The sequence below is a fragment of the Pelodiscus sinensis genome, chromosome 1, assembly GCF_052426305.1.
Source record: "Pelodiscus sinensis isolate ZL-2025 chromosome 1, ASM5242630v1, whole genome shotgun sequence".
Lineage (NCBI taxonomy): Eukaryota > Metazoa > Chordata > Testudines > Trionychidae > Pelodiscus > Pelodiscus sinensis.
In genome coordinates this window covers 355,520,444-355,534,840 of record NC_143052.1, presented here as the reverse complement: position 1 = coordinate 355,534,840, position 14,397 = coordinate 355,520,444, and the positions used below count along the sequence as shown (strand labels likewise).

Below are 14,397 nucleotides of genomic sequence, written 5' to 3'. Positions count from 1 at the left end.
TTGGGGGAAGGGGGAGTGAGGTAAGCTCAGGGCCTTGGCTGGGAGAGACTAGGGAGCTGGTCCGGCAGGACCAAGCAGTGAGGAGCGCCAGAGAGCAGGAAGGTGAGTGGCAGACGGTGGCCCCCACAAGGGGGTCTTCTCTGAGAGCCTCCTTCACAAACGCTATATAATACAAACTGGTTAGCTGACTGATCGCCGAACACAGCTGTCAATGGGCCATGGACAGTGAATGGGGAAGTAAAAGAGGCAATGGGTTAAACTATGGCGTAGCAGGTTTTGATGAACTCTCAGGAAAATCCCGGTGCAGTCCAGCCCTAATTCACATCCCATCTTTGGGCTCAATACCAGGGTAAATGGGTGAAATGCAATGGCCTGTGTTATACAGGAGAGCAGTTTGGATTAGCTATTGAGCCCATCAACTAGTCTTTATGAATCTATTTGTAAGCTAGAGGCACTGAGATGACTTCCAAGGAAGAGCAAATGTGTCCCCCAGCTTTAGCTGAGCTGCTGTTGGCTGTCAGCTTATGCAATAGCAGCTTATGGTTTTTGCCCCAAAGGTCCCATGTTCAATTCCTCCTGCTGACGACCAGAGTCCATCGGCTCTAAATATGGAAAAGAAAGTACATGGGGCAGGTATATTTACTCTGTCTCATAACAGACAAAACAAGAAAATTCGATTCCATTGAAAGTTTAAATAAATAACACTGAGAAAAGAAAATTAGTATCATAATCTATATCTGGCTAGGGGATTCATTGCCACTGGCATTATTGGAGGGAAGAACTTAGCTGAATGGGATTCATAAGTTGATTGGCCATAGTAGGTGGTTTTGGTGGCAACCAATTGTTTTTAAAGTGGCCTGACACCTTGAATTGGGAGACCTGATTTTCAGCTGTTTTTAAGTTTGCCAAAGTTTTTAAGCATTTGGCCTGAAATTCTCTTTCTTTCTTTCTTTCTTTCTTTCTTTCTTTCTTTCTTTCTTTCTTTCTTTCTTTCTTTCTTTCTTCAAGCATAACAGTTCAGGCAACTTCCCAAAGGAAGCTAAAACAGAAGAGCCCTTGTCACTCTTGAAAAACATTTATAATTATTCAGATGCAGAACCCTAGCACCTCCATGCTTTCCGGCACATAGAAGTCATATAAGAGCCCCACTGTTAAAAGCCAGAGCACTGAGCTGCATTACTACAGAGCCAACTCCTGAGAGCGTCACTCAAGTCACTGACCAGAAAGGGTGTTTTGCCTCAGAGGGACCTGGGTGAACTATGGACCATGGCCTCAGACTTGGCTTTGTATTGCGCATCAACTAAGAAATTTCCTCCTGAAGGATCCCACTGAATCCCACTGAATCCATATCGGGTGGCAGTCCCGTTGACGGGTAGGGAGTGGGGGAGGAGGAGAAGGGAACAGCCAAGGGAACATTTTGACCCATCACACCAGAGCAAACCCATCACCAATATGAAGGACCCTGGGATGTTTCATGACTGTGCAGAGCAGAGAGGACCACAGACTTAATCTCTACCCATTAGCCAGTTCGCACTGGATTTGCCAAACAAGTGAACTCCTCACCAAAGGATAAATACCTGTGAATTCTGAGAGGGACCTGTCTTCCCTGGGAATCCCCCTCAGGCAGCCGTGTCCCGCTGCTCTCTTGGCCCAGTGTCTGCAAGAGCATCCCACGCCGAGAGCTGACACAGGGGTGTGCACTGGTTATAACACAACTCCGTGCAGTCCCGGTGAAATTGACTCAACCTCTAGTGTTTAATTAATCACCGGAAGGCAAATAGGCTGGAGACCAGAAACACTCTAGCCAATCTTTCTCTCTCTGTGCTTTTTATCCCACTTTATGAGTAAACAGTAATTAAGGGTCTTCCCCGAAGGGAGATGAGAACTCCTCGGTTCTCCCTACATCAAGGCGGAACTGGCTGCTCTGTGTATTTTTTTATATTTAAAATTTGCACTTGATTAGTAAGAAACCGAGGGATAATCTATAGTTCTCCCTATGGTTTAACATACTGTAAATGCCCTTGATGGCTAAATAGCTAGTAAATGGACAGACCTGGAAAAAGATGCCAAAGGGAGATATGAACGCTTTTTGATCCGTCTTTAAGGGATCAGAGGTCAATAGCTCTCCTCAGTAACTACCGTCATACTGTGCAGTACGGCTCACGGAAGGATCTAAAAAATGCCCAGCAAAGGATAATGACTATGAACATATCCTCACGGTATAGATAGGTAAACTGAGGCATAGGGCAAGGTGACTTGACTAAAGTCGCACAGAGAATGACAGAACCGAGAGGGTCCGGCCTTCCCTACTCTAATGATGGTCTTTTTCTCAGTACCTGTGTACTTGACAAGAGGGAAGTGGGTTCAGGTTTAGCAAGGTCAGTTGGTTCAGAGGTGGGTGATGGACCTCACTGGGCGAAGAAGGGTAGTGCGGAGAACAGAAGAAGGGTAGTGTGGAGTCCCCTGGAATACCCTTCTCAGCCCCTATCGCACTGTGAGCCTGTGACAAGCTGCAATCCTCTTGTACACAGAGAGGGACATTTCCAGATGAGTTAAGAACATTAGAACAGGTGACAGGGGAAGGATCACATGATAATTCCCTGTTCTGTTCACTTCCTTTGGGGCATCTGGCATTGGCCACTGCTAGATGCCCCAGAGGAAGTGAACAGAACAGGGAATTATCACGTGATCCCTCCCCTGTCACCCATTTCCAGCCACTAACAAACAGAGGCTAAGCACACCACTGCTGCCCATCCTTGCTAATAGCCATTGATGGATTTATCCTCTATGAATGTATCTAGCTCTTTTTTGAACCCTGTCTACTCTTCACAATATCCTCTGGCGAGGAGTTCCACAGGTGGTGCTCTGAGTGAAGAAATACTGCCTTTACTTTGCTTTAAACCTATTACAGTAGACTTCCGATAATCCGGAACCTATGGGACCTAGGTGGTGCCGGATTATCAGATATGCCTGACTATCCGGAGGTACTATAAACTGGTTAGGTATATACTGTATACATTTTATACTGTATATAAAGTGTTCTTAACCCTTTTTATTGTACATACTGTATACAGTATACTGTCATGTTTTAGTGTTTTTAAGCCTTTTTTGCCCTTTTTGCTCAGTTCAGCTGCTGCCGCTGTTACCTTGTGACTCATTTTTTGCCGAAGTTCACTCACTAGGCTCTTGCCATTTTGATGCCAGACTATCAGGAGTGCCGGACTTTTGGATGCCGGACTACTGGAGTTTTACTGTCATTTCATTATATGACCCCTGGTTCTTATGTTATGGGAACAAGTAAATAACTTTTCCTTATTCACATTTTCCATACCAGGCATGATTTTATAGACCTCTATCATATCCCCCTTTAGTCTCCTCTTTTCTAAGCAGAAAAGTCCCAGTCTTTTTAATCTGTGCACATATGGCACCTATTCCAAACCCCAAATAATTGTGTTGCCCTTTTCTGAACCTTTTCCAATGCCAAGATATCTTTTTTGAGACATACGCAAATGAGAGAGACTTGGAGTGAGCAATACCTCACCCTGGCTGATGATACCAGCAGGGTTATACCGTATATTCCGGCGTACAAGACGACTTTTGATGTTAAAAAACATCCCCCCAAAATTGGGGGTCGTCTTGTACGCCGGGTATACATCCCAGGCGCGCCTGGGATGCCCCGCCGCCAGCTTCCCCCGAGGCTTTGCAAAGCTGCTGCGGCTTTGCTCCCGATGCCTCTGGTCTGCTGGGGACCATCTCCAGCAGACCAGGGACACCGGGAGCAAAGGAGGCGGAGGGGCGCTGGGGTATAAGATGAAACCCTATCTTTTAATTAAAAAATTAGGGGGTCGTCTTATACTCCCAGTCGCCCTATACGCCGGAAAATACGGTAGATTTCCAAAGCACAGACTGCGTCTGCTTCCCCTTCCAATCTCCTTTGTCTTCTGGAGCTTCTTTCAGGTGTTCAGTGGGCAGGGTGAGGGGAGAGACAAGTGATGACTCCAGTCCCCATCTTTTATAATTTCTTCCAGCTTGCTAGAAAGTCTGGGCATGTGACATGGAGGATCCACTCCCATTGGCCAAACATTCTCCATTGTTTGTGTGCTCCCTGTGAGGAAGCTTCTGACATAGAATCCCATTCTATCTGAGAAGTCATGGAAGAGAGGGAAGATTTCAAATGACTGGAAATGGGCAAATAGAACGGCACTCTATTTAGATTTAGGTATTCACATGGGCTGTGTCTAGACTGCAGGGTTTTTTCGAAAAAAGTAGCCTTCTTTCGAAAAAACTTCACCTGTGTCTAGACTACAGCTGCGTTCTTTCAAACTTAAATCGAAAGAACGCGGCTTCTCTTTCGACAGCAGTACTCCTCATTTCATGAGGAAGAATGCCTTTTTTCGAAAGTGCTCTTTCGAAAAAAGACGTTCGTGAAAGCAAACAGGGCTTTTTCGAAAGAGAGCATCCAGACTGCTTGGGTGTTCTCTTTCGAAAAAGCGGCTTGCTTTTTCGAAAGTACTGCTTGCAGTCTAGACGCTCTTTTTCGAAAAAGGCTTTTTCGAAAGTATCTTTCAAAAAAGCCTCTTTCGAAAGAGGCTTGCAGTCTAGACGTACCCATGGAGAGGACATTTACAAAGTATGTGGATGTTACCAAGATGGGAGGGGTTGCAACTGCTTTAGAGAAGAGGATCATAACTCAAAATCACCCAGACAAACTGGAGAAGTAGTCTGAGGTAAATAGGATGAAGTTTAATAAGGAGAAATGCAAAATACTCCACTTAGGAAGGAACAATCCGCTGCACACATACAAAATGGGAAGTGACTACTTAGGAAGAAATACTACAGAAAGGGAACCAGAGCTCATAGTGGACATCAGGACTCAAAAAGCAAACATAATCCTGGGATACATTAAAAGGAGTCTTGTTTGAAAGCCATGAGAAGTCATTCTTCCGATCTACATTATGGTAATTAGGCCTCAAATGGAGCACTGTTTCTAGTTCTGGGCTCTACATTTTAAGAAAGATGTAGACAAATTAAAAAAAACCCACAAGAGAGCAAAAAGGGATAAAAGGTCTAAAAACTAAGACCTATGAGGCAAGATAGGAGGGGTCGCCACTGCTTGAGAGGAGAGGGTCATAACTCAAAATGACCTGGAGAAAAGAGTTTTTAAAAGAGTTTAATTAACCTGGAAAAGAGAACAATGGAAATGGACATGATTGCCGTTTTCAAGTAGTTTAACGGTTGTTACAAGGACGATAAGCACTGGGCTTAAATTGCAGCAAGGGAGGATTAGGTTGGGCATTTAGGAAATTACATTCTGCCAGGCTCCTTAAGCACTGGAATAAATTGCCTAGGGAGGTTGTAGAACCTCCATCAGTCGAGATATTTAATAGCAGGGTAAGCTAACACTTTTCAGGGATGAACTAGAAGGCTGGACTAGATGACCTGTCGAGGTTTCTTGATTCTCCCATTCCTTTGAGGGGACTTGATGACAACAATAGATACTGTCTGGCTACTTCTCTGTTGTCCATGAAAGGCTGTTCTGAGGTGTTTCCAACCTCCCGTCATACTTTAGGACACAAAAGAAGATTTTGTAGCTTCACACTCAATGGGAGCATGTACAACCCAGTGAGACATCAATGTTTAGCAGATAAAAATGTTTAGAATGGTCCACCCAACGTTTGCTTTGTTCAAAGAGTGTATTAAAACCTTCACCATGATGTGGAGTACAACAGAGCTGATCCAGTAAGTGATGGGAGAGGGGAGGAGAGGAATGTAGCCTGGGAAGGAGCTATAGTGGAATTTAGGTGGGTCAGGCCAATCTGAGCAGAGATTCTAAGTTCGTCCTCTCTATCCCAGGTTACAAGTGAGTAGAACCTTAAGATTCCCCATCGTGAGGGTCGGCAGTTGATCGACAGTCACACTTTAAATCAGGAAATGCAACGAAAATCAATTTTATTGCCACGGGAATAACGATTACAAAAACCACAAAGAAGATGGCACTGAGAACACAGATGATCTGGATCTCTTCCCCAGCTGGCATTAGCAAAATTAAACTAAAACGTATCTAAGTGTACAGATACTAACTATCTAACAGCATTTCGTACCCATGGTGCTCTTAGGCTACATTTAGACTGCAAGGCTCTTTCGAAAGAGGCTTTTTCGAAAGAGACTTTTGAAAAAGCCTTTTTCAAAAAAGAGCGCCTAGACGACAACTAGTACTTTTGAAAAAGCAAGTCGCTTTTTCGAAAGAGCACCAGGCAGTCTGGATGCTCTATTTCGAAAAAGCACAGTTTGCATTACACAGTGCCTTTTATCGAAAGAGTACTTTCAAAAAAAGGTGTTATTCCTCATAAAACGAGGTTTTCTGTGTCCGAAAAAAATGCCATGTTCTTTCGATTTACTTTCGAAAGAACGCAGCAGCACTCTAGGTGCAGGGAAAGTTTTTTTGAAAAAAAGGCCACTTTTAAAAAAAAAAACCTGTAGTCTAGACAAATCCCTTAGGCTATGTCTAGACTGCAGGCTTCTTTCGAAAGAGGCTCTTTCGAAAGCATCTTTCGAAAGAGCCTCTTTCGAAAGATCGCGTCTAGACTGCAGGCGGATCTTTCGAAAGAGAAATCCGCTTTTTCGAAAGAGAGCACCCAGCGAGTCTGGATGCTCTCTTTCGAAGACGGCCTCTTTACATTGAAGAACGCCTTCTTTCGAAAGAGGAACTTTCGAAAGAAGGCGTTCTTCCTCGTGAAATGAGGTTTACCGCCATCGAAAGAAAAGCCGTGTTCTTTCGAAATAATTTCGAAAGAACGCGACTTGAGTCTGGACGCAGGGGAAGTTTTTTCGGGAAAAGGCTACTTTTCCCGAAAAAACCCCTGAGTCTGGACACGGCCTTAGTCTCCCCAAAGACTGTGTGTGGAAGGACCAGCCTCCCTTCTCCTTCACGGCCTTAGAGCAGGTGGAGCACGCGATACCTACAAGCAAGACTTAAACAATATAAAATAAGCAACATAGAAATAGAAAGATAGAATCGAGATACGCATTTGGTTTCTGACCTCGAAAAAAAACAAGTTGCAATCTGGAGCAGGCTCTGTCAGTAACGGCTGCAACAGCCCCGACTTCCCCAATTCCTGGGCCTATATTACCCTTTTGGCGCCAAAATGTCCCAGATGTTCAACCTCTTGCTCTAAGTTGGCCTTGGTAGCCTAAGATTTCTGTGGGTGTCTATACGTGATTGGAGGAAATATGGGGATAGCCCATAAATATTTATGAACGAGAACTGACTTTTTTTTTACCACAGCGGTTAGGTCCAGGAAATCTGGTACTTTAACTTTTGTGGAAGTAAGAAAAATCAGTTGGTAGAAGTTGGCAGATTCTGCTTACTGGTTCCAATCAGAATTAAGTAACGGCCTTCCAAATCCAGTCAAGCTACCCACAAAATGTTCTTTCCTAATACATACCTTGAAACATAACAAGAAATAAATCTTATTTATCATCCACTACCATATTTCTGCTAAAGCTATATCATGAAGAAAATGTAACTCAGTAGGCCCCTTGCATTGCTAGCATGCTATCAAAATATATCAGGAAAAAAAATGGGATAGCATAGGACAGATATAGCTTGGCAAGCTACAGAAGCAAGCCAGCGGGGTAGGGGTCTGTAGAAAGAGGTGGGAAAGGAGGGAGGAATCTCAAGGCAAGTTGAACAAGACGCAGCCCAATGAAGTGTCCATACACCAAACCCCCAGAGCGTCACGTTGACTATGAACAGTAAGATCAGCAACAGGTTTAAAGTCTTTTTGACTCTCCAGTGGGGTGACTCAGGGAAAGAATCCAGCTCCGTGTCACTGACCAGCTCTTCCTGGAGCTTGCTCAAGAAGCCACAGCACCAGGAGAAATTCCAGCTACACACTGGAATAAATTGTCTAGGAAGGTTGTGAAACCTCCATCACTGGAAATATTTAATAGCAGGGTGAGCTAATACGTTTCAGGGATGAACTAGATAATGCTTTGCTTGGACATGACTTCAGAGGGCTAGTCTAGATGACCTGTCAAGATCCCTTGATTCTCTCATTCCTTGGAGGGGAGTTGATGACTACAATAGATACTGTCTAGCTACTCCACTGCTGCACATGAAAGGCTGTTCTGAGGCGGGGCTGGCCTTACCATGAGATGAACTCAGGTGCCAGATTGTGGGGGGCACTACTAGGACCCAGAGTGTAGAAAATTGTGTCTGCTGCTGTTAGTTCTCCTTTATTTGAGTAGGTAGCGGAGCAGTACCATGAGAGGAGTAGAACAGGAATAAGGCAGAATTGAGACCTTTCAAAGTTTTGGCCCAAGCGAGGGGGCATGGGGGCGTCATTTGAGCTCCCTACCTCAGGTACCAAAATGTTGCAGGCTGGCCCTGCTCTGAGGCGTCTCCAGTCTCCCATCATACTCTAGGACATGAAGGAAGGTTTCATCGCTTCACACATAATTGTAGCCCATACAACCCAGTGAGATATCAATGTTTTTAACAGAAAAAAATGTTTAGAATGGTACCAGACAAGGTGTATTTTATTCAAAGCGTGTAGCAAATCCTTCACCATGATGCAGGGTGCTACAGAGGTGATCCAGTGAGTGATGGGAGAGAGGAGGAGAGGAGTAAGTCACTGAGGTGGGGGGTCTGTGTAAAGAGGTGGGAAAGGAGGGAGGAGTCTCGGGGCAAGTAGAACAGGTGGCAGCTCAACGAAGCGTCCATAGACCAAACCCCCAGTGTGTCACATTGACTACGCACAATAAGGTCAGAAACAGGTTTTAGGTACTTTTGACTGTCCAGTGGGGTGATACAGGAAAAGTGTCCAGCTCTTCATGGAGCTTGCTCAAGGAACCACAGCACCAGGAGAAATTGTTAGGTCCCTTTATTAGTAAAAATCTGGAATAGACTGTCCCGGATCTGTTTGGTCCTCACCCCATAGATGATGGGGTTTAGCATGGGAGCTACCAGGACGGACACATTGGCAATGAGAACATGGAAATGCAGGGGCACATTCTGGCCAAATCGGTGTGTGAGGAAGGAGAAGAGACCTGGCATGTAAAAGACTAAGATGACACAGAGGTGGGAGCCACAGGTCCCAAAAGTCTTGAGCCGGGCGTCCTTGGTAGGGAGGCTGAAGATGGCCCTGAGGATCTGGACATAAGACACAACAATACAAAAAACATCCATGCCAATCACAGAGAATACCACAAAGAGGCCGTAGTAATTACTAATGCGGGTGTCAGTGCAGGCCAGGTTCACTACGGCCATGTGCTCACAGTACGTGTGGGGAATGATATTTGTTCTGCAATATGGCCACTGTCTGGCAAGGATGGGATGGGGCACTAAGAGCACGCCACCACGCAGAGCCACAGCCAGGACAATTTTGGCCACCACAGGGTTTGTCAGGATGGTGGAATGTCTCAGAGGATCACAGATGGCCACGTAGCGATCTAAAGCCATGGCTACGAAGATCCCAGACTCCATAGCTGAGATACAATGGAAGAAGTACATCTGGGCAAGGCAGGCATTGAAATCAATCTCCCTGGAATTGAACCAGAAGATGCTCAAAATTTTGGGCAGGGTGGACGTGGACAGGACCAGGTCGGTGGTGGCCAGCATGCAGAGGAAATAGTACATGGGCTCATGGAGGCTCGGCTCCCTCTTCACAATGAACAGGATGGTGGAATTCCCCAAGAGGGCTATGACGTACATGGTGCAAAAGGGGATGGAGATCCAGACATGGGCCACCTCCAGGCCAGGAATGCCCAGCAGGATGAAGGTGGAGGGGTTGGTGAACTCAGTTATGTTAGACTCTGACATGGCATAGAGGAGAAGGTGTCCAACTTTGAGGCAGAACGATGTCTCCAGCATGTATCGTACGTTCCCCTTGACTTCCTGTGTTTGCTTAGGGTGATGGTCACAGTAGAAATTTTCAGCTCTGATGTGTCTCCTGTATTCACTGTGCTTACCTCAGACTTCCTGAATGTGCCCAGAATTATGTCTGTAACCCTGTGTGGAGAGACAATGTAAATATGAAGCATGACATGCACTGCTACATGCTCTTCGCATGGGTGAAGCATGAGTCTTTCATTGATCAGAGAAATGAATTATGAACAACCAACCCTACTAATGCCACTTCTGTATTTAATGATGCTCCATCTGTCAATAATTCCTACCAGTTGTCCTATAACAAACCTTAAGAGGCAGTAGCAGGGAAATGAAGGTGGCTATTGGCCATTCCTCGTTGTTCATTAATTGAATGAAACTCAGGCAGAGACGGTGACGTAAGGAGTCCCTCATTCAGCCAGTTCCTCAAAAATCTGAGAGTGGAAAAAACACCAAACCTTTGCCAAGACATGTGCCAGGGGGAACCATCCCAGCTACAGCATTCCCATGGGGAGAAGACCTGGCATCACCAACAGCAGCTGCATGGAAACACCTGCTTTTTGGCATCAGTGGCCAAAACAAAGACAATTTTTGGATGCCTAACGAATGGGATGGAGGAAAACCTGCTCGCAACCTGCACTCGGTTTTGCTCACCCAGGGTACGTCTACACTGTGGGGGTATCCTGGAAATCCCCCACTGCATCCAGAGAACACGTTTGCTCTTCCACTTTTTTTCCCGGAAGAGCAAACACGCTCTTTTGGGAAGCCCTATATTCCTCATTCCACGAAAAATAAGGGCTCCTCTGAAAAAGAAGGCTTTTTTGTCCGTCTATATGGGGCCAAATGGCAGAAAAGCCTCTTCTGGAAATGCAATTGGAAAAAGCTACAGAAATTGCAGAGCGTAATTTGAGTAGCTTTGTCCAACCCCCCCCCCCCCATAGTGTAGACCTAGACCCAGTCTCTATAAAGAATACAGGAGATAGAAAGAGGATATGCAAGACAGGCTGTATGAATCTTAGAGCCTGACATATGAGCAGAGAATGACAAGTGTGGAATTGTTAAGTTTAAAGAAGATGAAGAAGGGGATATAAAAATTATATTAATTAGGGAAAAATTAAAGAATGGAACTGATTACAATCCAAGGGGATGTCTACTCAGCAGGGCTACAATTGAAATAAGCTATAGAACTTGAGATATGTGAATTGCGTAGCTGAAGTCGAAGTAGCTTAACTCAGCTTTTGGTGCTGTCTACACAACAGAAAGTCAAAGGAAAAATACACGTCCTTTGACTCCCCTTACTCCTCATGAAATGAGAGTTACAGGAGTCGGAGTAAGAAGTCCGCCATCTTTCCATAATTTCTAAATAAAGGTTGTGGTGTAGACACGTTCTTTATTATTTTGGAATAACGCCAGTTATTCTGAAATAACACTGCTGTGTAGCTACACCCAAATGCGTAACCAGATAACAATTTCTAGCCTTAATGCTTCCAAAGGGCTAATTCCCCAAAGCTGATGCAATGTATCAGCAAAACTGATACATGAATGAAACGTGGCAGCAATTTAAGGAAAGTTTATGAGACAGTTAAAAGCCCATAATTCCACAGTGAAGGAAATGGACAACTTTAGCTGAAAACATGGTTTAATAGCAAAGTGAGAGCAGGAATTATAAAAGAAAATATATCAAACTAAGCAGGAAAGGAAAATCGCGAGGAACAGACATGTGAAGTTATTAAAATTTATATGGAATGTAAAAGACATCAGGGATAAATACATTCAGGGAAGGGCTAAGGATGAAAAAAGGAGATTAGTAAGTATATTAAGAACAACAACAACAAAAATAGAAAAGTTTAAGGCAATTCCTACAGGGAATGTCCCAGAAAAAGTAGATGTGTCTGCTTCCTCTGGAATTGTGGTTGTGGGTATTTTGGAAGACTCGGACAGAACAGTTAAGCAAACTTCTCAATAAAACTGGGAGAAGAGATGTCTCCCCATTTAAAAGATTGTATAATTATTTCAGAGGGGCAGTCTAGCACCTCCATGCTTCCCAGAAGTTAAAAGTCAGGTGATAACCCCCAATTAACATCCAGGGTGATATGCAAGGGGAGGAGGTGATAGTGTCTGTGTATTAACACAGAGCTGGTTGATGAGGTAGTTGCTCAGTTCTTACTCCAAGGGGAGTTCTGCCTCAGCAGGGCCTGAGCAAACTACAGGCCACACTCTGACATTTTGGACTTGCACTATACATCAATGAAAACCTTTCCTGCTGAAAGATTCCCTGTGGTACTCAAATGCACCCACTTCACGACTGGAGGCAACAGCTGGGGTGGCAAGAATGCCCAGAAAAGTGACAATTGACCAGTGATAGTGAAGCAAACTCAGAATCGTAGAATCCCAGGGCTGTCGAAGACCTCAGCAGTCATCGATTCCAGCCCCCTGCCCAAAGCAGGACCAACCCAACTAAATCAACCCAGCCAGGGCTTGGTCAAGCTGAGACTTAAAAACCTCTAGGGATGGAGACTCCACCCCTCCCTAGGGAACCCGTCCCAGTGCTTCCCCACCCTACTAGGGAAATAGTTTTTCCTAATATCCAACCTAGACCTCCCCCACTGCAACTTGAGCCCATTGCTCCTTGTTCTGCCATCTGTCACCACTGAGAACAGCCTCTCTCCATCCTCTTTGGAAGTTCGTTTCAGATAGTTGAACGCTGCTGTCAAATCCCCCCTCACTCTTCTCTTCTGCAGATTCAACAAGCCCAAATCTCTCAGCCTACCCTTGAAGGTCATGTGCTCTAGCCTCCCACATAATTTTTGGTGCCCTCTGCTGGACCCTCTCCAATGTGCCCACATCCTTTCTATAGTGGGGGACCCAAAACTGGATGCAATACTCCAGATGTGGCCTCACCAGACCTAAATAAAGAGAAATAATCACTTTTCTAGATCTGCTGGCAATGCTCCTTCTAATGCATCCTAATATGCCATTAGTCTTCTTGGCTACAAGGGCACACTGTTGACTCATCTCCAGCTTCTCATCCACTGCAATCCCCAGGTCCTTTTCTGCTGAACTGCTACTTAGCCAGTCGGACCCCAGCCTGTAACTATGCTTGGGATTCTTCCATCCCTAGTACAGGACTCTACACTTGTCCTTGTTGAATTTCATCACATTTCTTATGGCCCAATTCTCCAATTTGTCAGGGTCACTCTGGACCATGTCCATACCCTCCACTGTATCTACCGCTCCAACCTCTGGCAAGGCCCTTGGATTTTTAACATCTATGCAGAGCAGCAGGGAGCACAGACCTGTTCTCTGTCTTGCCTTGCACTGGGGTTGTCAAGCAGGGGAGCTCCTCAGCAAGCGACGGTACCTGTGAATCCTGAGACCGAAGCGTGTTCCGTGGGAACCCCCGTCAGGCAGTCACGTCCCGCTTCTCTGTCATCCCAGCCTCTGCAGCAGCATCCCACGCCGAGAGCTGGCATGGGGCTTGCTACCACTTATGATAATACTCAGTGTAGTCCAAAGGAGTTCTCTCAACCTCTGGTGGGTAATCGAGCATCTGAATGTAAACAGGCTGGACTCAAGTCTGCCTGAGCTACTTATCCAGCTGTAGGAGTAAACAGTAATTAAAGGACCTTCCCAGAGGGAGATGAGATCTCCTGGGTCCCATGCGGGGTCAGAGAGGAATTGAGGGCTCTTCCAGCTCTATGATTCTATGAATTGGCTGCTGGGTGTATATTTAACAATTAGTGTTGATTGGTAAGAAAACTTAGGATAATGCCCAGGTCTCTGTCATGCCTGATACCCTATAAATGCCTAGGAGATAATAGACAGAGTGAGCTGGAGAAAGATGCCTGATGGAACAAACAAACTCGTTACAGACACACGGGGCTGTCTAAGAGAGCAGAGATCATTAATCTCAACAGCAACTGTCATCATACTGCGCAGGGCCGTTCATTCAAGGGTCTTCAAAACACCTCCCAGAGGAAAGACCCTATGGCTGCATCTAGCCTGGCATGATTTTGCGCAAATACCTTTAATGGAAAAGTTTTTCCGTTAAAAGTATTTGCGCAAGAGAGCATCTATACCGGCATGTGCCTTTGCGCAAAAGATTTGCTTTTGCGCAAAAGCATGCATGCCAGTGTAGACGCGCTTTTGCGCAAGAAAGCTCCAATGGCCATTTTAGCCATCGGGCTTTCTAGAGCAAGAAATTAACGTGGCTGTCTACACTGGCCCTCTCGCACAAGAATACTTGTGCAAGAGGGCTTATCCCTGAGTGGAAGCCTCAGAGTATTTGTTCTAGAACCACTGATTTGTACATTACAAAGTCAGTGTTCTTGCGCAAATACTCGCGGCCAGTGTAGACAGGCGGCAAGATTTTGTGCAAAAGCAGGCGCTTTTGCGCAAAATCATGCCAGTCTTGACGCAGCCTATGGGCACATCTAAACTATATTTGTCTTTTGAAAGAGGAATGTTAATAAAGCAAATTGAAAGTGCAAATGACGCACAGATTTCAA

The 14,397-nt window shown here is 45.2% G+C and overlaps 1 protein-coding gene across 1 annotated transcript; it reads right to left on the bottom strand.

The window, feature by feature from the left end:
* Positions 1–8,875: 8,875 nt before the first annotated feature.
* Positions 8,876–9,874, bottom strand: LOC142827419 (olfactory receptor 52E4-like). Its single transcript, XM_075923008.2, has one exon. It carries the CDS (start codon positions 9,872–9,874, stop codon positions 8,876–8,878), a length of 999 nt encoding a protein of 332 aa, XP_075779123.2.
* Between the last annotated feature and the right edge of the window lie 4,523 nt (positions 9,875–14,397).

What these genes read in the sequence shown, in the direction of transcription:
- LOC142827419 (XM_075923008.2), bottom strand. Translation starts at nt 9,874, where the DNA reads ATGCTGGAGACATCGTTCTGCCTCAAAGTTGGACACCTTCTCCTCTAT.